The sequence below is a fragment of the Ictalurus furcatus genome, chromosome 14, assembly GCF_023375685.1.
Source record: "Ictalurus furcatus strain D&B chromosome 14, Billie_1.0, whole genome shotgun sequence".
NCBI lineage: Eukaryota > Metazoa > Chordata > Actinopteri > Siluriformes > Ictaluridae > Ictalurus > Ictalurus furcatus.
In genome coordinates, this window is record NC_071268.1 from 14,391,209 (window position 1) to 14,415,733 (window position 24,525).

The 24,525-nt window shown below is 38.3% G+C and overlaps 2 protein-coding genes and 1 non-coding gene across 5 annotated transcripts in view; 1 reads left to right on the plus strand and 2 right to left on the minus strand.

The window, feature by feature from the left end:
* On the plus strand, window positions 1-15,864 carry fanci (FA complementation group I). The gene is made up of 38 exons (XM_053641812.1): window positions 1-848; window positions 2,129-2,243; window positions 2,773-2,845; window positions 2,929-3,059; window positions 3,234-3,387; window positions 3,492-3,549; window positions 3,954-3,995; window positions 4,184-4,307; window positions 5,006-5,091; window positions 5,229-5,361; window positions 5,545-5,625; window positions 5,729-5,865; window positions 6,150-6,330; window positions 6,411-6,498; window positions 6,608-6,738; window positions 6,881-6,951; window positions 7,229-7,343; window positions 7,549-7,671; window positions 8,674-8,742; window positions 8,874-8,975; window positions 9,278-9,457; window positions 9,619-9,740; window positions 10,182-10,343; window positions 10,542-10,721; window positions 11,006-11,166; window positions 11,490-11,572; window positions 11,749-11,865; window positions 11,964-12,015; window positions 12,313-12,440; window positions 13,067-13,132; window positions 13,289-13,385; window positions 13,535-13,719; window positions 14,188-14,244; window positions 14,345-14,404; window positions 14,493-14,567; window positions 14,658-14,753; window positions 14,894-14,998; window positions 15,523-15,864. The coding sequence occupies exons 2-38, from the start codon at window positions 2,148-2,150 to the stop codon at window positions 15,580-15,582; spliced, it is 3,981 nt and encodes a 1,326-aa protein (XP_053497787.1). The 5' UTR covers window positions 1-848; window positions 2,129-2,147; the 3' UTR covers window positions 15,583-15,864.
* Window positions 82-154, minus strand: trnar-acg (transfer RNA arginine (anticodon ACG)). The gene has a single exon. It is a non-coding gene; the product is annotated as a tRNA-Arg (tRNA).
* polg (polymerase (DNA directed), gamma) overlaps window positions 14,745-24,525 on the minus strand; it is a 13,701-nt gene continuing 3,920 nt past the window's right edge. For all 3 annotated transcript variants that reach the window (XM_053641815.1, XM_053641813.1, XM_053641814.1), the window contains 15 exons: window positions 24,220-24,340; window positions 23,914-24,138; window positions 23,416-23,533; window positions 21,549-21,626; window positions 21,256-21,354; window positions 20,994-21,154; window positions 20,824-20,877; window positions 20,629-20,746; window positions 18,700-18,835; window positions 17,810-18,056; window positions 17,603-17,725; window positions 17,227-17,398; window positions 16,588-16,796; window positions 16,257-16,417; window positions 14,745-15,750 (listed from right to left, as the gene is read on the minus strand). In XM_053641815.1, coding sequence (XP_053497790.1) covers window positions 15,686-15,750; window positions 16,257-16,417; window positions 16,588-16,796; window positions 17,227-17,398; window positions 17,603-17,725; window positions 17,810-18,056; window positions 18,700-18,835; window positions 20,629-20,746; window positions 20,824-20,877; window positions 20,994-21,154; window positions 21,256-21,354; window positions 21,549-21,626; window positions 23,416-23,533; window positions 23,914-24,138; window positions 24,220-24,340 — 2,087 coding nt within the window. In that variant the 3' untranslated portion in view covers window positions 14,745-15,685. The remainder of the gene's footprint in view (window positions 15,751-16,256; window positions 16,418-16,587; window positions 16,797-17,226; window positions 17,399-17,602; window positions 17,726-17,809; window positions 18,057-18,699; window positions 18,836-20,628; window positions 20,747-20,823; window positions 20,878-20,993; window positions 21,155-21,255; window positions 21,355-21,548; window positions 21,627-23,415; window positions 23,534-23,913; window positions 24,139-24,219; window positions 24,341-24,525) is intronic.

The window sequence follows — 24,525 nt, forward strand, 5'->3', positions numbered from 1 at the left end:
TGAATATATTATCTTGGGTTTGCACGAAAAGTAGTTTGACTGTTGGATGCTGCCAAGAGGAGCAGATGGTGTGAAAAGATTCGAGCCAGCCAGGAGTCGAACCTAGAATCTTCTGATCCGTAGTCAGACGCGTTATCCATTGCGCCACTGGCCCTATAGGTACTGGAGGGGAACGGGTCCGTCATAGTCAGTCAATCTGGGGGACACAGCTAATAGTGGTAACTGAATTAGTTGAGCTCGTTTTAGTTACACAACACTCCTCATCACTCCAGTTGGCTTTGCATGTGTTAGGACTTCACATGTCCTCAGACTACCTGTATTAGTTCATTAACGTTAATTACTGAGACGCATGAAACAGAAAATCTTTTTTGAACAACGTAGATTTTTTTTTCAAGACTCGTGTTTACGTTTGCAGTGAAACGTTATTTTATGGTTTAGGGCAACCTGCATACCAGTAGGTGTATCCTGTTTCGCAAATAATTTTTCTTTTATTTAAAGACTAATAAACCCGTTTTATTATCGGAGTGTTTATCGCTGTTCATTACATTTATATTGACAATTGCACCTAAACGGGATTCGAACCATTCAATCAGGAAGCAGTAGTTGCTCGCGCGCTCCTCGGTTACGTTAGGTTATTTCTTGACGTGTGTAATGTTTGGTCGGGAAAGGCGGGGCTTAACGGAATGGACCAATGAGAATACATAACGTGTTTACGAAGGCGGAAGTTAAACTGTAGCTCCTCTGGCGGGACTTTTCTAAGAGGGAAGAAGGCGCATCGTAAAACGGTAACAGTTGCTGTGGATGTGATAGAAACAATCTAATAAACACCGTCAAATTTGACAAGAAAGGTAATGTTCGTGTTACAGATCCTATAAGAAAAATTATATGCGCACAATAGTGTTTGTACATGATTAAATTACATTAACGCTTGAAAGCAGGAGATGAACGGCTTTGTGGTTGTATTGTATAGCTATTCTAAACAATACGCTAACAAATAATAGATAAATAAACAAGTAAGCCAAGTGCAAAATCTTCCACAGAATGCATGTTAATGTGTATTTCTACATAACCACCAGTAGCACATATAGAGGGGGTGTGTTTTTTTTGTTTGCTTTGATATTATCCGTGACGTGACACACACACACACACACACACACACATATATATATATATATATATATATATATATATATATATATATATATATTTACATTTATTCATTTAGCAGACGCTTTGATTTACAAATGAGGAAATACAAGCAAAGCGACATCAAGCAGAGAACAATACAAGTAGTATTTGTATAATTCTGTGTCACTAATTAAGGGGGTGATATCCTGTTAACCCGTGAACTTGATTCATGTCTGAGCTGCTTGCTATACTTTATTTTTTGTGACTGAAACACAAACATGAATCAACATGCAATTATGTCACGCCTATCTTACTGCATTCCGTGGGGAATGCACCTTTTTACTTTTATTATATCAGATATTTAAGTTTTATATTGAGTATGTAGAATGCATTATACACTCACCAAGCACTATATTAGGAACACTACTAATACAGGGTAAGGCCTCCCTTTCTCTCAAAACTACCTCAATTCTTCATGGCATGGATTCCACAGACTGTTGGAAACAGTCCTTGGAGATTCTGGTCTATGTTGAGATGATTGAATGATCTGTGTGCCTCATAAGAAATCAAGATTCATAAAACAAGTCTAAGTTTTTTCCGGTCTTCAATGATCCAGTTTTAGTGAGCCTGTGCCCACTGCAGCCTTCAATCAATCACCCACAATCATACCATGGTCAAAATCACTGATGGTCGATGTGAAAGTTACTCGAAGGTGCTGTGCCATGTATGCATGATTTTATGTATTGCACTGCTGCCACACGATTGGCTGATTAGATAATTGCATGAATGTGTAGGTGTACATGTGTTCCTAATAAAGTGCTCAGTGAGTGTATAGTAACTGCAGGCATTTGAGTACAGTCAGCCATTTGAAATACAGTTATTATTATCGAGAATATTCATAATATGGAGATATTAATTTTTGTATTTCATATTATTAGTCCACAATGACAACTTGGGGAATGATGCCAATGTACATGAAAATTTTTTTATATGCTCACAGACCTTAACAGTCCTCTAATATGAAAGCTGCAATTGACAAGATTTTGTCCTTATCGGAGGGAGATAAATCTATAAAGGAGCTCCAGCATCACCTCACTTCTCTGTCTCATGATCAGGTGTGTATTTGAAGCATGTAGGAAAATTAGATGAGAATCTTAGAGATGTGCAAATTAATTGTGATTATATTGCTGCGCTGAAATGAGGCACTAGTGAATGATACTCCTCAAAGATTATTTATCCCAATGAGCAAGGGCTAGAGTCCTGTAAAGCTGGAGAGGAGCTTTTCCAATTCCTTATTAACTTTTTTAGGAATAAAGTGTTGAGTGAGTGCTGTGAAAATGCAAAAGAATTTTGACTTATTTAATTATAACTTTTTAAAAATATTTTGCTGTTAATTTCCCATTAAATAGAATTGCGTATTGCATTATTTATTATTTTACATATGGTGTATGTTTTGGAAATAGGCTTTTGCACCTCTCAGCAAATCCAATGATTTACATGAATAATGAAGCTTTGCAAAGTAGTTGAATGCCATTTTTTTTTGTTGTGCATTGCAGAAATTATTGGTAAATAATTATAAATAATTATAATAAATTATTGGTAAATAATTTATTATTTTAAATTTTAAGCTCACTTTTTCTGCAGTTGACTGCACTGATCACAAATTCTGCCCTGAAAGGAAAGGATACAGCAGCCTTGATCAAAGCTATATTCAGAGGTAATTTCCATAACATACACTTTCACACACATATTCCTTATTCCTAAAAATTACCCAGTGTTTCTCTGTATGTCTCATTTAAGGCTCACCAGTGAGTAGTTCAGATGGGGCCAATCGCAGGTTGTGTGTGTATAAGCACTGTATTCCTCTCTGTGAATCGGGTGACCTACAGACAGAGTGTGCTTCGGATATTATCGGGTTGCTAATGTTAGAGGTAAAAAAAAAAAAACCTAACAAACATGTTTAAACATGTAAAATTCTGTTAGTGTATATTTTCTTTAGTAGAATTCACTGTATACCATATGTCAGTGTCACCATTAAGGTCTAAAATGCAAAAGTGTGTGTGCTTGAGGGAATCATTTATTTTCTTTCCCAATCTGTGTTACAGACACATGCTCTACCTGGCCCTGCGTTGGCAGCGTTAGCGTCTTTATATGTGGATGCAATAAAAGGGGGTGAAATGGGTAGTGGGAAATCACTGGAGCTCTTCCCTACCATCCTCACTGCCCTGGCAGCTACAGAGACTTTAGCTTATGCCAAAGGTGATGGTTTTCTCTCACACCGTATCTCTGTGTTTATTACATTTTCTGTTCACATTTTGTTATATCACTAATTTCTGTACTCTGTTCTGTTCCTTTGTATTTAGGAGAGTTAAGTGGAGAGGAATACAAGAAGCAACTGATCAATAGCCTTTGTTCAAGCAGGTACTAAAATTAAATAATTAAAAAAAAAATTTAAAATGTATAATGGACGGATCCCAATTAATGAAAGGCCAGAAGTCCATAAGACTGCAGCTTCATGGGTAGGATAGCATGGGTTCATTAGCTGTAAATACAGAGCCTGAATTTATTAGGATATTTACAGTATCTAGTGCTCCCTTGCAAACATCTTTAGCTGTCCAACTAAAAATACTGTGATTTGGTTACTTTTTCACAAAGGAACATTATGGAAAGTTAAATGTGATGAGGAAAGCTAAATGATTGGTGACTGTCATTCACATTGACAGACAATTGGAAAAAAATTATATATGGTTGTTTTTTTTTATTAGAGTGTAAATTAAGTGATGCTGGCAGCACAACACAATTATTATGATGTGTTTTGTTTACAGGTGGGACCCGCAGTGTGTGATCCACCTTACCACCATGTTCAGGTTAGAAAAAACCCCAGCGTATTTACCATTGTTTTGGATCTCAGCCCAAATTGCCATATTCGTTAAATTATCATTTTCATAATAACACCTTCTGTCACTGGTTACATTGATCTGTGGTATATTTAAAATGCTTTTTTGTCTTTAACTGAACATTGCATGGGAATTTTCTGTTTTTCTGTCTTTCTAAGGGATGTGCCCTTATCTCCAGAGGAGCTGCAGTTTCTGATTGAAAAGATTCTGCGGATGTTCCTTAAGTTGGACCTGCAAGAGATTCCTCCTCTAATTTACCAACTGCTGCTTCTGTCTGCCAAGGTTTCTCACATGACTACCTCTCATATTACACAGTCACACTGCATGTAAACATGTTTGTAAGGAAAAAGGGTTATCCTCAGAACCTGGTAAAAAAAAAAAAAAAAAACAGCATAAAAGGATTGAAAGCATTGGGATTTAACAGAGACAAACAGAACCCTGAACTCCTGCTATTTAATCTAATGTAAATGAACCTGTATTCTTTAGATAAATGAAATCAGGAGTTCAATGATTGTGGTTTATTCCAAATGATTAGGAAATGTTGGTGCCGTTTTGTTTGAGATTTTTTGAGAAGGTAGTTATGATGACTGGACCAATTGGTGTAGTGCCTAATCTGACTAATCTAACAGTAATCTGGTGTGAATACGGCTGCATGTGTGTAGACCTTCCAAAGCAAAACCAACTTTGTATTGCAGATATATTTTTTTAATTGTACATTTTTTACACACAGAGTGATATTGTGAGCTGGAGAATATACAGATTTTTTAATTGCGCCTTCATTCATTCACATGATCCACTGCTGTGACATAAATGTGCATGTAGATTTAATGATTTTATCCTGGACACAATGTTAAAACAGGATAAACCGCCTTTGATTATTTAGTTCCCGATGCATTTAGCGCGAATTGATTCGTACTGATAATGTTCGACAGTATATACAGATAGATCTTTACATAAACGTGTGTGTCTCTCTTGAGCAGGGCTGTAAAAAGCTCCTGCTCGAAGGAATTATTAACTACTTTCGAGAGCAGGACCGTTGCCAGAAAGAGGAGCAGAGCAAAGGAGAGTAAGTATTACTTCGTCTTGAATCTGAATGTTTGTGATGTTGTTATTGTTGATTTTGAGTCCATATCCTCTTTCATTGAGGCAAATACTATTGTACTGATACTGATGCTGAATGCTTTAATGATTCATTATTATCAGGAGTAAGGATGTTGAGGTGCAAACCATCCCACAGGACCAGCTGAGACATGTGGAAGGAACTGCTATTTTGCACATTGTATTTGCCATTCGCCTTGACCATGAGCTTGGCAGGGAGTTCTTAAAAAGCCTCAAGGTAAACATCTGTTCAGAGTTTGCTTCGGTTTTATTCCCATGAATTCAAGAATGAGATGGTACATATTTTAGAGACAGGTTGCATTATTATACCCTCACACCTAATAGGAATAACGTTCTCATCTCATCTCGAAATGTAAATACCACACAAGTGTCATATGTTTCATTGTATTTGTTTCTGTAGGTATCTCAGGGTCAGCCACTGTGTCCATTCAGTATCGCTCTGCTGCTGTCTGTGGCTCGCATTCAGCGCTACGAAGAGCAAGTATGATATCTGGCACCTCCATGAACTATTAGGAAACACTCTATTAATACATGTAGCTTTAATCTTAAGATAGTTCACTGCTTTGTCTCTGATTATTGCCTAGGTATTTGAGTTCTTGAAAGGTGTAATCACTAAGAATTTCAAGGATGAGCAAGCTCAACAAGGTTCTAAGTTTCTGCAGGATCTGCTGCCCTCCTGCCACAGTATCTCAAACATGATTATGGACACGGTCAGAAACAGGTCAGCATGAGCACTGTCCCTGTGAAGAAATTTCTAATTAGGGTTTGATAGTGTCAATTTTTAGATTGTACTTGTGTGTTAGATCACTTTGCAGTGCTTGTGGCTTTTATGTTCCTTAATCTTTGTGGATTTCTGGTATTAAAACTGAGCACTGGTAATGTTTTGACCTAAGACTCAAATTAGATGAATAGAGATCTTTTATTTGTAGATTTAAAAAAAAATCTATTTGAGCAAAAAAAACAAACTGATTTTTAATTTATTTTGTATGGGTCTTTTGTCTGCAGTCTGTTTGGGTGGGATCATGTCACACAGAGCCTGGTGCAGTTAGGCTTCATCCTTATGGACTTGTTTGGACCAAAGGCAGGACCTTTTGGGAAGACCACTGAAATTCCCACTGCTACAGCTAAAACACCTTCCCAACTAGCATGTAAACTTGGTGGGCAAGTACTTCTAGAGAGCTTCAAGGTCAGATTCGTCTTGCTTTCTTAAGAAGATTGGTATTGTGTTGTAAACATTTATATTAAAAGCCAATTTTTCCCCTTCAGATGCATGAGCCAATCAGGGTAGAAATCCTGGAGCAAGTCCTGAATCGATTGGTTACTAAGACAGCTTCTCCGGTTACGCATTTTATTGGTATTGAATTACGCATCATAGTCCTCATCCAAACATGGACAACTAATAGCAATATATGTACAATGATTTCTAATTTCTAATTATATAATTTATTTCTCTTCTGTTCCAGACCTGCTTTCTAACATTGTGATATCCGCTCCCATGATCCTCCTGGAGTCCTCCTCAAAAGTGCTAGAGACCTTTGACCAGTTATCTTTCCTGCCTCTTACCACAGTGCAGGGTCTACTCAAAGCAGTGCAGGTAAAACCCTAGAGAACTATGTTGTACATTAGCTATTGAAACATTTAACATTATTAATGCATTTATAAATTTGCGAATGAGCTCACAATGCTACTTTCTAAACCCATTTTTGACATGGTCTGTGATTGTTTCTTTTTCTCAGCCACTGCTCAAGGTCAGTATGAGCTTAAAGGATGCCCTAATTTTGGTGCTGAGGAAAGCCATGTTCTCCAGGTATTAATCTAATGTACATCACGGTTCATGCTATTTCTGGTATTTGGAATGTGATTGGATGCTGTTTGTATAGGATATATACCTTTATATAAGTAAATAAAAGAAAAATAATATTGGTGTTATATTCAGAAGGTTTTTACTATGTTGGTTATCTTACTAACTACAGAATAATTAATCACTGGCTGATTCTTTAACTGAGTAAGGATGCTTGTTGAAATTGTCCTTTATGTATTTGATACCTAAATCTTGCCCATCACCGTTCCTGCACCCTCTGTAGTCAGTTGGATGGACGGAAGTCTGCTGTGGCTGGCTTTCTCTTGCTGCTGAAGAACTTCCGGGTTTTGGGGAGTCTGGCCTCCAGTCAGTCCAACCAGGCACTGACTTCCAGCCAGGTAACCAAACTTCCAATCATTGTAGTGCTTATGACCCGCATTGCACTTGCTTGATCTCCATCATGGTGTATACTGGATGTACAAGAGCTTCTTCTGCACTCATTGTTAGACAGCATCTCCTGTATACATGTACTGTGCTAAGTAGGGTTTCATTATGCATTTGGTTGATCAGTGTGAGTAGAATGGTGTGTATTGTGTTCTTCAGGTCCAGGCAGATGTCCACTCGCGCTATAACACCGCTGCTAATGAGGCTTTCTGTCTCGAGATCCTGAGCAGCCTTCGCCGCTGTCTCAGCCAGCAGGCAGATGTGCGCCTCATGCTGTATGAGGTCAGATTCATCTCCCTTCCTGTACACATGCACATTTTTATATTTATATATTTATATATATATTTATATATATATATATATATATATATATATATATATATATATATATAGTATAAGAAATGTCCCTTTTTCAGGAGACTGTATTTTAAAGATACTTTTGTAAAATCCAAATAAGCGTTACAGATCTTTATTGGAAAGGATTTAAACAATGTTTTTAATGATTGTTCAGTGAACTATAAACAATTATTGCACATGCACCTGTGGAACAGTCCTTAAGACATGAACATTTTACTGGCAATCAAGGTCACAGTTACAATAACTTTGGACACTAAAGAGACCTTTCCACTGACTCTGAAAAACACCAGAAGAAAGATGCCTAGGGTTCCTGCTCACCTGTGTGAACATGCCATAGGCCTGCTGCAAGAAGGCATGAGGACTGCAGATGTGGCCAGAGCAGTAAACTACAATGTCTGTAATATAAGACCTTTAAGACAGTGCTACAGGGAGACAGGAAGGACAGCTGATCGTCCTTTCAGTGGCAAACCACATGTAACCATGTGTCCCCCCAGACATGATCGAGAATTTGCAAATGCCTTGGTGGAAGAGTGGGTTAACATCTCACAGCAAGAACTGACCAATCTGGTGCAGTCCATGAGGATGAGATGCACTGTAATACTTAAAGCAGCTGGTGGCTACACCATATACTGAGTATATATACTGTTACTTTTGATATTGACCCGTCCTTTGTTCAGGGACTCATTATTAAAATTCTGTTCCTCAAATGTCTGTGAAACTTGTTCAGTTTATATCTCAGTTGTTGAATGTTTATGTTAATACAGATATTTACACCTGTTAAGAAATTTGCTGGAAATAAAAGCAGTTGTATGTGAGAGGACATATTTTTTTTGCTGAGTTTGTTGTATCTTGTATTATATTATATTATATTTTATGTATGTGTGTTATTTATTTGTTTGTTTGTTTCTTTCTTTATTTATTTTTAAGGGCTTCCATGATGTTCTCCGACGCAACTCTCAGTTGGCAGGGTCCATCATGCAGACGCTTCTGTCACAGGTGGGTGGTAGTCTTAGAACAAATCTGTGCCTGTTATTTTTATGACTACTTGCTAGTTAAATATTTATTAACTACATATTATTTGACAAATATTGGGTATTAAATTGTGTGTGTCTATGTGCATTTTCTAGCTGAGGCGATACTATGAGCCTGAACAGGATCTTTTGCCACCTGTGAAGTTGGAGTCATGCATAAATGCACAGGGAGATCAGGTCTTCCTCCAGGAACCTCTGGTACTGTGATCCTAAAAAAAAAAAAGAATGAGTGAAAGAATCTCGTGAATTTTGAATGGTATAATATAATAGGGCTCCACCTTCATCAGACCCCTCTTTATGCACTGAAAAATGTAAAAACTAAACTTTCTGCAATTTTGTTCATTTTTCACTCGAGTTTTAATGGTTATAGGCTATGTTATAGTGTATGTTTAATATGACAATTTCTGGAGGGAGGTGGAGGTTAACTTCTGCTTTCATATGTTTATGCACTCTATCTTGCCTTATCCTTTTTCCTTTTTTCTTTCTTTTTTCTTATTCAGGCTCACTTGCTCTCCTGTACCATCCACTGCCTGCTGTGGTATCAGAGTGTGCGAGATCCCTCCGAAGGTGAGAGTGATGATGAAGAGGAAGATGAAGAAGGGTTCCAGGATGAACTCCATGCAATTCTGGAGAGTGTAACTAGACGCATGATCAAGTGTGAGCTGGAGGACTTTGAGCTGGTATGTGACAGCTCTAGCGTATACCAATGAGTTGCAGAAACAGTGACATTTTTGGTTTATACAGACAGACACGGCATTAGGAAGATGTTTCTTTGTTCCATGCAGACTATTCAAACTGTGAAACTTGTCTGAGCAGCCCACAAAAAATCTGTCTCTCATAGGATAAGTCTGCAGAGTTCTCCATGGCATCTAGTGTTGGGGTGAAGAACAGTGTCTATGCCGTGCTGGTGATGGGAGTTTATGAGGTTCTCATAGAATACAACTACATCACAGGCAACTACAGGTAATCTGACATGAGCATGAGTTTAGAACTGTCATGGGGCTTTCTGGGATGTCTCAACCGTGTTAGTTTATGGTTCAGGGTCCAGTTCCACCAAGAGATCCTAAATCAATCTATTCGGAAATCTGAACATTAATTGTTAGGATGGTTACTTTTGCTATATTTTGGGTATGTGTATGGCAACTAGCAGTTTTCTGTCGAATAGTCTGCATAGCAACTGTTATTGTTACATGTATCTTACAAGGATGTGCACAGGTAAGACTAATGTTAATTGTACCTACAGTATGTGTAACTTTGTTCAGTGCAATTTGCTATGTTTGCTCTTAGCTATGCAATTAAGACTCCCATCTAGCAAATAAGTCTAATAAAATGTTTAGATCCCTAACGCAAAGAATGTTTAAAGGACTGTGTGCCTGTCTTGGCATCTGTGTGTGTATTGAGCAGCAAAAGCGGTTTTCAGGATGTCCTGGAGCTTTTTAATCGTTACTACAAACTGGCTGAGATCCTGAGGGAGAAGTCAGGAAAGGGCCGGACACCCTCTAGTAAATCTCCCCGCAGTCTGCTCTCTCTGGGATTTGTATCCACCCTACTGACTGCTCTCTTCCGGTACGTAGTAGTGAGCATGTGTTTCAGTGAATATGGATTTTAACAGAACACTTAATAAATGAGAAATTTACCATGGCCACCACAGATCACATAGTGAATCAAGGCATATTCTGCCTAAAATATCTGAGCTCTCGTTGTGGATTGTGGTGCCTCTGTTCTGGGCAGATGAACACCTATTGTTTGTGTTCTCCTGTGCAGAGACAGTACTCAGAGTCACGAGGAGAGCTTGTCAGTGCTGCGCTCCAGTGGAGAGTTTCTTCGCTACAGTGTGAGCATAGCCCTGCAGAAGGTTCAACAGCTGGAGGAGACAGGTTACACAGATGGACCTGATGGCCAGAACTCTGACAAGACTTTCCGTCATCTCTGTGAAATCACTAGGTCTCTTCCTATGCAAAACATAGATACTTTAATTATGGACTAAAGTGTGTACTTAGTTATTGCTTATTGACCATTATCAGATACACATGGCATATTAGTTCTCCCCTCTTCTGTTCGTCACAATAGGACTACCACTTACTAGATATACAGTAATTTTGTGGTGGGCAATAATACTAGAGTTTTTAAGTGTTGTGTATGCATATTGCCCACTTTATTAGATGTTGATCCATCTTCTAAGCGTACAAGTAGAGACTGACTCGTTAACATCTCGTCTCCTTTCTCAGTGTGCTGATGTGGCGATACACCAACATCCCATCATCGGTGGAGGATGCTGGGAAGAAGAGTCACAGTGTGTCTCTGCTGTGTTTGGAGGGGTTACTGCGCATCTTTAGCACCATGCTACAGCAATACCCAACCAAAGTGTCCAACTTCCTGTGTTCTCTTGGTAGGTGACTTTATGCAGTGAGGGAACATATGCAATATACAGATGCTTCTTTTGCTATTTAATGTAATTCCAGTGCATGTATCCATTTGAAATTTACATTGTCTTTTGATTTTGTACTTATAAATATGAACAAAAAAGTATGTATTAAGAAGTATATACAAAGATATGTTTAAGAAACAAAACTGACATGGAAAAAAGTATTTAAAGATATATATATAGATAGATAGATAGATAGATAGATAGATAGATAGATAGATATAGATATATAATCTCTCTCTCTTCCTATAGCATGAGTAATTGTAGTGTGTGTCTGTTCCTTTCAGATGTTTGCAGACAGGAGGAGGAGGGTGCACCTGAAAATGCCAACTTGACAGAAAAGACTGCCTTCTACATTCGGCAATTTCAGGTAGAAAACTTTTTTTTTAATGAACCCATAGTGTGAGACTTGCTTTATATAGAGGCAAGAAACAAACATCGAACATATAGTACCTTAACTACAGTTTAGAGTAAATTCTTCTTATCAGACACAAATTTGATGAAAAAGTGCCAAATCTAACTGTGCGTGTGTGTATGCGAGAACAGCGTGCCCTGTTCAGCCAGCTGAGTGGAGGAGAGGAGGACTTCAGCAGCAGAGAAGCCCAGCTGCTAGTCAGCATCCTCAGTGTGCTGTCCCGCCTGCTGGAGCCCACCTCCCAACAGGTACCCATTTACACAAGTTACTCCCACTTGAATATTACTGGAGTCATTACTGAATAGAGGTTTTTAATTGATATACTGTGTATGCATTTCCTCCACAGTTTCTCCAGATGTTTACCTGGACAGTAAAAATTTGTAAAGAAACCAGCTTTGGTAAGCCTTGCTTATACCTGTGTGTGTGTGTGTGTGTGTGTGTGTGTGTGTGTGTATGCGCGCACCTAGTTATGAATGTGATGAAATACCTCTTTTTGCTTTTCACCTGTCTAATGTGCAGAGAGATGTGATGCACTTCAGGGAAGGAATAGAGTATTTCATGTGACTTAAAATAAAAGTAAACTACTTATAAAATCTGGCACTTATGTTTCATACAAATCCTAAACTTTCACATCAGTTTGAAATGCTTATTACATCCCATATTGCTTATGTGATTTCCCTCTTTCTCTCTCACAGAGGACATATCTTTCAGTAAGGGTCTGCTGTCTCTGCTCTTCAGTCTGCATGTCCTCTACAAAAGTCCTGTATCTCTGCTGTGGGAGCTCTGTCAGGACATTCACAGTCAGCTAGGGGACATAGACAAGGTATGTGTCTCTGCCTGCCTAATATAAATATCTATCCATCTATCTATCTATATATAATATAATCTCTCTCTCTCTCATACATAAATGTATGCATGTGTATGTGTGTATATATATATATATATATATACATACATACATTTATGTAATGTATAATCAATATATCATATCAGAGACACACACCCCTTCTAAGCTTAAAGGAGTACTCCAGCATTTTTCGACTTGGCCAGTATCTACAGCACACATGATTGTCACAGACGAAAGTTTTGACAAATTTGATTAAAATAGAAAAAAAACAATAAGTTAGGCCTAGGCCTATACATTTTGAGTATGGATGTTTTTTTCCCCCTTTGTATAACCATATTAGTTTCTCAGTATAACCTGGTCAATGGTAATCAGTACTATAAACATCACTTTTTGTGACCTAGGTTGAGTGTCATATTTTGTACACTTTTCCACTGTAAGAGAAATGCCTTTTTTATGCATGACAAAAAGGGTTTTCTATGCCATGCTCTCTTCTTGCCATCTCTCTGCATACCCTGGTTTTATGTCACATTATAGTCACTATTGATCATGAGGTCTTCGAGAGTGTTATGTGTGTATTATTATTCCGGTTTGTATCTGTGCAGGATGTGGAGGTGGAGAAGCAGTCTCACTTTGCCATTGTAAGCATGAAGACAGCAGCATCCACCACAGTGAGTTCTCTAAGGCCATTTCTCACTTACAATAAAACATGACCAGAGCTTTTTTTTTTTTGATTGGTTTATAAAGTTTATGCCTATTTTAATTACATCAACATCCTACAATCCAAGAGACAGTCATCTGATTGATGAAATCACTCCCTCTTTTAGCTTTTAGTAATGTCTCAGGTGGGGAGGGTATTGGATGAGGTGGACTGGTTGATTGCTAAGAAAAAAGGCCAGCTAACATCTGATAGAACAATCACAGGTGTGACTTTTTTTTTATATTTATTTAATTTTATTAGTATTGGTTATACTATTTAGTATAACTAAAATATGCTGTACAGTTGGTGACAAACTTAGTAATGCCCTTTAATTCTTGAAGGCATTGTACTGAGCTGTGTGTGTGTGTGTCAGGAGGTGCCTCACAGTCGTCAGCCCAGCAGGACCCTGTGGAAAAAGCAGTGACTCTGCAGTTGGGCACACTGCTTACAGCTCTGAATGAGCTTGTGCAAACAGCTCTACCTCCTGGTGCCTGCACAGACGCCCTACTGCGAGAGCTCAGCCGAACCTACGGCATTCTCACCACCCTCATCAAATACGTGAGAGCCACACCTAGAAATACACATGCTTACCAAAATAACATTTTAATTTATTAAAACTAGAAACCCATAATTAAGTAGTAAAACATTAAACTAACCAAATGTCATTTTAACACCGAATTCTAAAATATTCAAAACAGATTCTCTACTAGGACTGCCAAAATAAATTTCACTGATTTAAATACTATTCAGATTATGCAGCACCTGTTCTTGCCTTTTACCCGTCAGATGTGAATGAACATATTTCATGTGGCTTGAAACAAAAGTAAATTTCTTCTAAAATCTGCCATTTCACATATCCCATAGTTTCATATTAATCCTAAATTGTACATTTGTTTTCAGCTTGAGAGGCTTATTAAGTATGTAGTGTTATCAGTTTCCTTTAAATCATGTTTAATATTTGTGCTTACTGAACTGGAAACAGGAACTGTATACACAAGTGTGACATATTTCCTTTTTCTGTTGCAGTATATCCAGTTGTGTGTAGCTCATCCAGGTCAACTTCCTGCTCGTCTGGAGAAATTGGTGAGAACCCTGATTTGTATAATTTATGTAAAACATAAGGGGAATCTAGCTTGATTTATAATGTTTGCATATTGTAAGGCTTGTGTGTGTATCCATAAAGGTAAAGCTGTCAGGCTCTCACCTCACCCCTCAGTGCTATTTGTTCATCACATATGTGCAGGTAAGTTTCTAACTTTTTTTTTGCTCAATCTGCTGATCATGCTAGCTTTTCACATCACATTATCTGTTGCATGCTGATTTAACTACAGAGTGGTGAGATGAATGGAGGAGTAAATGAGAGGAAGAAGAAAAGAAAAGAAGAGGAAGCAGTTATGGCTGCCTCTGTAAGGATTTTTACTCTTCTGAATGCCTATATTCATCTGGGACATACTCAGCAATTATCTAATGCTTTCATTTAAACCATATTGCTTTAGGCTAAGGTTCTTCGTGACACCAAACCAATACCCACTCTGATCTTCAATATTGAACAATATGAGAAGTTTCTAATTGTCCTCTCCAAGAAGTCAAAGGTAAACTTTAGATTTTCAGTCAGATATTTTTTTTAGGAAATAAGCAACTGTAAAAGCAGAATATGGATATTGAAAATAATACATACCAAAAATAACTCCATAATGTTTAATAACACAGAGTGCTGCAATGTGTTCTTCAGGTAAATCTGATGCAGTATATGAAGCTGAGCACTTCTCGAGACTTTCGGATCAATACTGCCACACTGGAGGCTGCACTACAAGAGCAGCAGCATGAGAGCCAGCGGGTTTGTTTGCTTATGCTCGGTTACATTTCCAAATCTTTAGGCTTATTATTTAGTAGGTACATGGAAAGCAATGTTAGATGATTAAGCTGATATTACAAGGTAATCATAAAGTGGGAATATGGAACCATCCAAGATGTTGATTTGGATAACACACAAGCCATGACCTCAATCTCAAAACAAAACAAACAGAAAACCACTCCTGCAGCTATATCAAGATGTGTCTGAATGGGTCTGTATATACAGTTTATGTATAGACATTGTCTATATTAGTTCTGCAGAACACGCTCAATATCAACAAATAACAAAAGAAACCCTTGTAAAGGATACTGTAACACTCTTCTTGTAAGAGTTTTGAAATACAAAGTGAAGAAAACATTTGAATTATTGTAATAATTTCAAAACATAGTTCTCAAAACATTCACACCTTGGAAATAACACTTAATTTGGGTACATAACCGCCTGATACATGTTCAGATACAGCTTTGCTTTTCTTAATCATGACCGGTCATCCTTCTTTTTCTTAGACTGACTCTCAAGTTTCTGTGGAGAGTAAGGCTCCCAAGAAGAAGAGAAGAAAGCAGTGAAAGAAAGGAAATTTGCATTTTGGATCCTCAGTCACCAAGCTGTTGGTGTTTAACTGTTCACTTTTTGCAGTGGTTTCTCCTCCTTTCTACTGGAGAGATTGGACTATCTTCCTTTGGCCAAAGACCCTTTAGTAATCTCAATGATCTGATAGATATCCAAGGCTTCACCTGTTGAAAAAATACATATTTAATTTTGTTAATGTTTCTACTTATTTTCTACATCTTTGCAGTGTGTTAGTTATTAATGCCAGAGACCACTTGTATTAAATTAGATGTTCTTTATATGCTATGGACACATTTTTCAGAAAGAAACTGATATTTACAAATATTAGTTCTTACGGTTGGTTGGTTACACTATTTAATGAAGTTCAGGATGAGAAATGTTAGAAAGTATTTGATTTCTTTGATCATTATGGCATTTGGTAGATGCCCTTATCCAGAGCAACTTTGTCATTCATACAACTGAGCAGTTGAGGGTTCAGGGCCTTGCTCAAGGGCCTAGCAGTGGCAGCTTGACAGTGCTGTGATTTGAACTCATGACCTTCTGATCAGTAGTTAAATGTCTTAACCACTAAGCTACCACCAAGTTACACTTACATAGAACATATCTTGTTTACACAGGAGCAAACACCTTTCTATGTGAGTGTATTGCAATGTGTATCTGTTAATCACACCTTGGGCTAGTCCAAATCGGCGCTCCAATCCAGTAGGATTAGATGGAGTTACACAGTCCATAACGACCTCTTTCCGTAAGCACTGGTCAATATCTACAGCGCTGAAGAAAGCCACAGACTGAGGGAGATCATTCATGCCCAGCTTATAGGCAAACATACATCTGTGGAGACATGGCAAACAGTTGAGAACATGTACATCCTGTCATCAAGTAAACAAGAGCCTCATTCAATATGTATGGAATTCTGCACAGGCCAGATTTTAAAAACATTATCGTTAGAAGCAGATACAAACAAAAAAGTTAAGACTAGTCAGAATACACCTCGTACTAACCGGGTAAGTAGGTTGGCGATCTGTAGTGCGAGTGCTGCTCTGAAGCGGTCCTCGCTCTTTACTAGGTAGCGCACTTCATCATGAATGCTGATACAGAAGCGCCCATCTATGTCATACTCCTCCATCAACCACTTCATGGCCACCAGCATCAGGTGAAGGTAGTCGACTGCTGAACTCTGCACCACCCAGTTCACCCTGCTGGTAATGAACTAAAAATACATACACTAGTCATACTATTTATATGTCCAGAAGTACTGGGGCACCTGCTTGTCCAACATTTACGCTATAACTAAGGTGTTAATAGGAAAGGAGCCGTTTGTATTTGTAAAATGTTTTAGATCTGTACTGATAATATTTCAAAGACATTTTTGCTCATTTCTTCTTGAGGGAAATCAATAAAGAGCTATCTTACACTTCAGAAAAGATGATTCACAAAAGAACCTTTTTTAATTGCAAAATTCAGCTTGGACCTTTATACCAATAGTGGTGTAGGGTTAGCATTCCTCACATGCAGCAGAGGGCTCCAAAAATGACAAAGTGTTCAACCTACGTCTAGTGCCAAGAATAGGTGTATTTTAAATGACCAAATCTATTCATTAGTGAAGAGCTCTGATGTTTATGGTTTAGTAATAAAAATACCTCTTCTTTGACAGCAGCTGGCTCCAGGGCTCGGGAAATTCTGCAGCCTAGCACAGGGGTGGCTGGCTGCTTTGAGTGAGCGATGCTCTCCAGCTTGTTGAACATCTCAGATTCAGTACCTCCACTCCACACACGCCGTCCAAATATATCCCACTTCCTCTTATTCCGAGATCTAAAAGATAAAGTAATTACAGCTATTCATCACAACCTAAGCAAATGACTTTTATTGTTAAATGATCCATCCAAAATATCCAATTATCCAACTCTAAATCAAAGTAAGCAAGGAACAAAAATAAAAACTTTATAATATGTACTTAAGAATCACAATGTCATAAAAACAATGTTGACACAGCTTAAGAGGAGTCAATGATCTCACCTCTGGTGCAACAGTTTTGAAATCCGGCCTAACTCCTCTCTGGACACAGTCCCATCTTCATCCCTCTTCACATCCACACCTAGTTCCTTAATTAACCATTCCCCCTCCTCTGAGGGATGATACCTGTTTCAAATAAATAATTCTATTTTCAGATAAACAGGTCATTATTAAGTCTGGTTTAAATAATTGAGTCTCCAGATGTTGTACCTGCGTAGTCCTTTAGTGAGAGCATACATCTGGCGTGCTTTGCTTGCTGCCTCGTTTTGGCTTAATCGATGGTTGAACTGCATAAGTAGGCGCTCTGCAAATGGCTGGCCAGCACCATAGATGCGACCATAGTTGAAGACTTTAGCATGCTCCCGGCTGATGCCCACAGCATCTGCAGTGCAGCTGTGCAGGTCCGTGCCCTGACTCTTCTTCCCCTGCAAGGTCATCCACCCAAACGCTGTGCAACCTGAAGGGCACAATCGAGTACCAAAGCCTTATTGGTTCAAATATACATATACATGACATTGAAACAATAATATTATTTTATATATGTATAAATAAATATCTAATCTTTTTCTTCAGTAACATCACAAGTGAAACAGGATATTCAAGTGGATCATAATGTATGGCTGGACTTCTATCCATTGAGATTTGCCAGGATATTCATGGTGTCTGCACATGCATTTTTCTGCCAGACATTACAGGTGGGAAAAAAGTACCTGCATTTTGGTTGTTTACAGAAAAACATGAATTTGTGTTTGAAGAGATTTATTAATATGAATTGTACCCAATAAGACCAGGGACATGAAGTAACAGTCAGTTTTGATTTCAAGTCTAAAATACGGTTACTGAATAAGTAGCTTTTCACAAATAATTTTCCTTGAATGGAAGTTTCTGACTTCTGGCTGCACGTACACTCTGAGATACAGCCTAGTTGGACTACAGTTTCAAAACTAGGAAAATGGTGACCTGGCAAATCCAATTCAGACAATAATAATAATATAGCATATTGACAAACTGCTGAATTAGGAACTTGGCTTTGGCTGCTGTGCATCATCTTTGGCTCAAATGGAACTGGATAAGCAAATCAATATGGCATCTTATCTCACCATGCATGCCAGCAAAGTGAGACTCTCCTAGCACAGCTGCAATCCACAATTCCTGCGAGTCAACGTCTGACCCCACCAGGTGATAACCAGGGGGCACCTGCACCATAGCTTTCAGTTCGCTGCCTACACGATCCCGCTGCAAAAACATTCAAATGGATGCATAAGCTTATAGGGGATAATTGTTTTTAAAAAGCCTCAGTGAAAGCATAATTTCTATGTTAATCTTCATTCAGTGCATTACAGCTGACTTCGAGTAAGGAGTAAGGACACATTAATGTTGCAGTGTAGACTTCCCAGTCTAAACTCTAGACAACCTTGATATGGTTATTCAAGGACTCAGAAAGCCCCAGGGAACTGAAATTGGTGATTGCTTTGTAATTGGACTCATTAATTTGGGAGTAATACAATTTGCATGCACAAAGTTTGAATAATTTGTCGTTCCATGCTCTACATTTACTTCACCAGAATTGATCCCCTTTCTGATGCAAGGTCGGTGGGAGGAAAACAGGCTTATCCTAATGTAAAAAATTTGGGTTAAAAAAAATTACTGATTATTCCCATTTAGTGCTGCAACACTTAAATAAAGCAGCACCAACACAGGTTGAGGGTTGTGTACACAGTTACATGTAACAAAAAAAAACAAAACAGACCAACAGTCAATAAAACCAAGATTAGGCACTACTTTAAGTCAAACCTCATGACTATCATTGGAAAATGCGGCATTGTTGTACAAAAAACCCCAAAAAAGTTTCTCTTAAACTGGGTGCACACTGATTTTTAATAGTCTTTTGTGACTGTTGCTTGTCAGACTGTACGAAGATGATCCCCGCTGTAAGTCATGTCACACTGTAGGATCTCAGTTGTCATTAATGTCAGACTGTACGACTGTCAAGACGTGAAAAACAGACGCACGCAAGAAGACTTGTACGGAGTAGGAGAAGCCACACTACTGGACTGTGCCTCAAATCTTCTGACACTGCCAAAACGTAATTGGAGGAAATATTTTATCTCAACGGCCGGGGAACATGTCAAACTAGCGATCAAAGACTACAGATTTTGGCCTCGGATTATAGGAATATTTTAGGATCCTCAAAATTTGTCTCAGACGACCAAATCGTTGCCAAAATCGTACAGTTTGAACACGGCTTAGATAGTATTCAAAATCCTAAAATGGTATTGTATTATTACAGATATTAGACAGATTTGATACATAATAGTTATGAGAATAAGCAGACTTCACTAAAATTCATTAGCACACAACAATACACACAACCAACAGGGCGTATATAACACACACACACACATATACACACAGTAGTGCATCTCAAAAAATTAGAATATCGTGAAAAAGTTCGTTTTTTTCTGTAATTTAATTCAAAAAGTTGAACTTTCATATCTTCTAGATTCAATACACACAGTGAAATATTTCAAGCTTTTTTTGGTTTAATCTTGATGCTTACAGCTCATGGACATCGAAAATCCAGTATCTCAAAATATTAAAATAAAGAATTTATAATATAGTAATGTTGACCTGAGAAGAGCTCTAATCAGCTAATTAACTCAAAACACCTGCAAAGGTTTCCTGAGCATTTAATCTCTCAGTCTGGTTCCATACACACAACCACAATCAATTTTCAGGTGAAAGTAAATTTTGCATTTCATTTGGAAATCAAGGTCCCAGAGTCTGGCGGAAAAGTGCAGATGCATTTTCTTAGCTGCTGTATCATGTTTTTTTTGCAGATTTTGCTCAACATATTCAGATCAACATTTCCCATTGGGTTCTGACTTTCTGTAGTTTGACCCTCGTATTATTACAGATATTTTTTATTGTTTTACACTGTATTCCTGTGGAATTTTATTGTTCATTGGAGAACAATCAATAGAACATGCAACCAGATTATGTGGACAACTTGATTTTTCCTTTCTTACCCGTGCATTACTGGCGGTAAGCCATGTTGGCTCTACAGCTCTGCGCGTAACTGTCCCAGCAGTAACAACCTGCGGTAAAATGGCACCATATTGCCCCTCCTCATTGTAGTCATCGTGTCTGTGTAGGTCAAAGAATGGTTTCAGAGGTGCAACCACAATGTAATTACTGGATGGTGCAAAATAATCTTGATATACCTGATAACAGTGCGAGGAAGTTCTCCCCTCCTTAGCCAGACGACCATCTGAGAACTACACAGACAGACAAAAGAAAATCAATAACAAGAATACATAATAGTCTAAGTCAGTAAGATCTGACCACAGGGAATTTCACAAGACTGTTACTGGCAGAGCACTCTGGAGTCTACCTGATGCGTTTGTGGGCGTTTCTCCAAAATGAGATCATTTTGTTGATCTCCAGTGCACGCGCTGCATTGGTTCCTCCTCTGCCTGCCTGAAGGGTTCCATCCTCCATTTTAGAGAGAAAATCTTTAGAGAAGGGGCTGCCCACGTTATTCTCATTCCCATCCTGACACATAAGATCACTGTCAAGGTCACTCTCAACAGGGTTATGCATGCAAACAGTGTTAATTCATATAATGAAACCTGGAAAAGGGTGTCTCAAGTCACCTTATGAGGTAGCTTGAAGAACCAACATCCAGGGATGTTGACATCATTGTATGGTCCATTACCATGGTGATAGGGACACTCATTAGCCAAGTCTATACTCTGTGATATCAGATAGACATAAACCAGGGAAATGTTTACTCTGTCTATGTAATGTTTACTATGTCTAAATAGGACTACTTAAAATTAGAATGAAACATAGTAGATTTTTATTGAGACCCTCGTTTCCATGACTTTAAATGACTTGATTAGGTCAAATCTTGTCAGTCTTGTCAATGCAGTAAATGAAAACTGACCGTAGCCTTTTTGGCTCTCACTGTCCGTGGCAATATCTCATCTTCAGACATGACCTCAAGCCGACTCAACTCCTCCACCTAGAGGACAACACACACACACATATATTTGAAAGTATAGAGTCCAGTTTCCTAGAGTTGCTACTCTAAGAGATTTAATTATACATTTCACCAAAAACATTCAGAGGCATACTTCAAAAAGAAATGTCAGGGAATTAATTGTATTAGTCACTTTCACTGTCACAACAATCACAGCCTTAAGATCACCTGAAAACATACACCGCCTCCACTAATATTGGCGCCCTTGGTAAATATCAGCTGTGAAAAATTGTCTTTGTTTAACCTTTTGATCTTTTGTTCAAATAATTCACAAAAATACTCTGCTCTCATAGATATCAAACAACTGCAAACAAAACAGGTTTATAAAAAAACAAAACAAAAAAAACCCACTAAATATAGGTGTGCAACAATTATTGGCACGCTTTTAGTCAATGCTTTGTGCTACCTTCCTTTACCAATATAACAGCTCTGAGTCTTCTAATATGATGCCTGATGAGGTTGGAGAATACATGGCAAGGGATCTGAGACAATTCCTTCATACAGAATCTCTCCAGATCCTTAAAATTTCGAGGTCCACGCTGGTAGACTCTCCTCTTCAGTTCACCCCACAGGTTTTCTATGGGTTTCAAGTCAGGGGACTGGGATGGCCATGGCAGGACCTTGAGTTTGTGGTCAGTAAACCATTTTTGTGTTGATTTTGATGTATGTTTTGATGTATGAGGCAGTCAGGTTTTCATTTTATATCTGTTTATATTTGTTAGGGTCCATGATCCCATGAATACGAACAAAATATCCAGGTCCTCTGGCAGAAAAACAGCCCCAAACATTAAAGAGCCATCAACATATTTAACCGTGGGCATGAGGTACTTTTCCATATGGCTACTTCTGTGTGCATCAAAAGCACCTCTGGTGTTTACTGCCAAAAAGCTCTATCTTGGTTTCATCTGACCATAGAACCCGATCCCATTTGAAGTTACAGTAGTGTCTGGCCAACCGAAGATGCTCGAGTTTGTTTTTGGAGGAGAGTTTCTTGAAACCCTTCCAAACCCTTCCAAACCTTTCAAATCCTTCCAAACCCTTCAAAACCTACATGTAGGTGACTTCAGATTGTAGTTTTGGAGACTTTCTGACCCCAAGATGCAACTAACCTCTGCAATTCTCCTGCTGTGATCCTTGGAGATTTTTTGGCCACTTGAACCATTGGAAAGACATTCAATGTTACATAACATTTATGAGTATAAAAGAAGGCTCAGGGCCATGACTCCCTGGAATGCAAGCTTTGGAGCTGCAGACCTTGGCCAGTCAAGAAAATAACGAACTTGAATTCAAGTTTTACTTCATGTTCTCTATAAGCACACTCATAACCAAAAGAGAGAACCATACTATATCTTATACTGATCATTCAGGATGTCAGGTACAGCTCATTTGAAAATCCAAAGCTTCAAACCTGACATGACCAAATCCAGTCCTGAAAGGATGGCGCCCAGCACAGGTTGGTGAATTTGCTGTTCAAAGACACTTTATTCAACCGCTATACAGAGACAATAATTCACTAGTTAAGTCTGCTAAATCGGAGGGTGGCATGGATGCATAGTGTACAGCATTACTGGCAGTCCCAAGTTACATCCTGAAGTTACTGTCTGTACTATATTTCACTGTGGGTTTGATCCAGGTTTTTCTGGTTTACTCCCACTTCCCAAAATATTCAGTTCATATTCTAGGTATACTGGATATTCTATATACCTCCCCTAGGTGTGAATGTATGTACGTGATGCCCTGCAATGGACTTGCATTTCATTCAGTTTCTTACTGTTTGCCACACACTGCTGTCAGTTAGCATAAGGTCATCTGAGGGCAGACTATCCAAACACTGTGGCTGTTCCTTCCCTTTCTGTTCACAATATTCTTTGTAGACGTTCTCAATTGCCCTAGAGATGGCAAATACAAAAACAGTAACAAATAGTAATTACATTTAAAACCCATAAAATTAAAAAGTATCTACATTTACAAACATTAAGACTTTTTAAAATATCATTAAAAAGAATACTATTATAACAGAGAAATAATGTCAATATTCAATTGTCAATAAATGTCATCATTCTACTACTTCTACTACTAAAAACATGTAATTAATTGTGAATGTTAACCATGTCAATGCTGTGCAGCCAACTAAAATGTCCAATTTACAAAACTATATCAAACAAATTTATTTTAAAGAACTTGTATAATAGATAAATATGTTCTTACTAATTCTGATATCAAAAATACTCACAAAAGTGCTTAATAAAAAACAGAGTAAAGATTGTACCTGTAGGGACATATAGGTCCTTCAGTGTCCTCTGTGGTCTCCAAGTTGTCTCTGCGTCCTGGGACAAGGTAGCCCCAGCCATGTTTTTCTGTGTAATGCAGAGGAAAACCATCCCACGTCAGGCCCATCAGCTTGGGTGTCACTCTCATCTGCAGGCTGATCAGAATGGCTCCAGGAGACCAGTCCTCCTCCTCGGACATCCTCACACACAGCTTCCGGTACCAGCTAACAGACAGAAATGTCAAGAGAAGGGAGGAAAAACGAAGAGGGGCAGGTTCTATGAATGTTTGTTATGCATATACTCACCCTGGGTGTGCAGGCATGTGCTGTCTCCTCTTCGGCAGGCAACTCACTGTACCCTTTAGCCGCTCCACAAGCTCTCTGCTGGGGTCCTTCATCCCTTCCTCTTCCTCTGGAGGTCCTGGATCTGCAGATATTCATAACATCAGGTAATGTTATTTTCGGAAAATGTTATGAAAAACGCATAACAAAATACTATTAGTGTTACGTATGTAAGTATGGCTTTACACAGGATCACATTAACACATATAACTTAAGAATAAAAGAAGAACAAAAAACAAATGTTTTGATAGTTTGCACATATTGTACTTT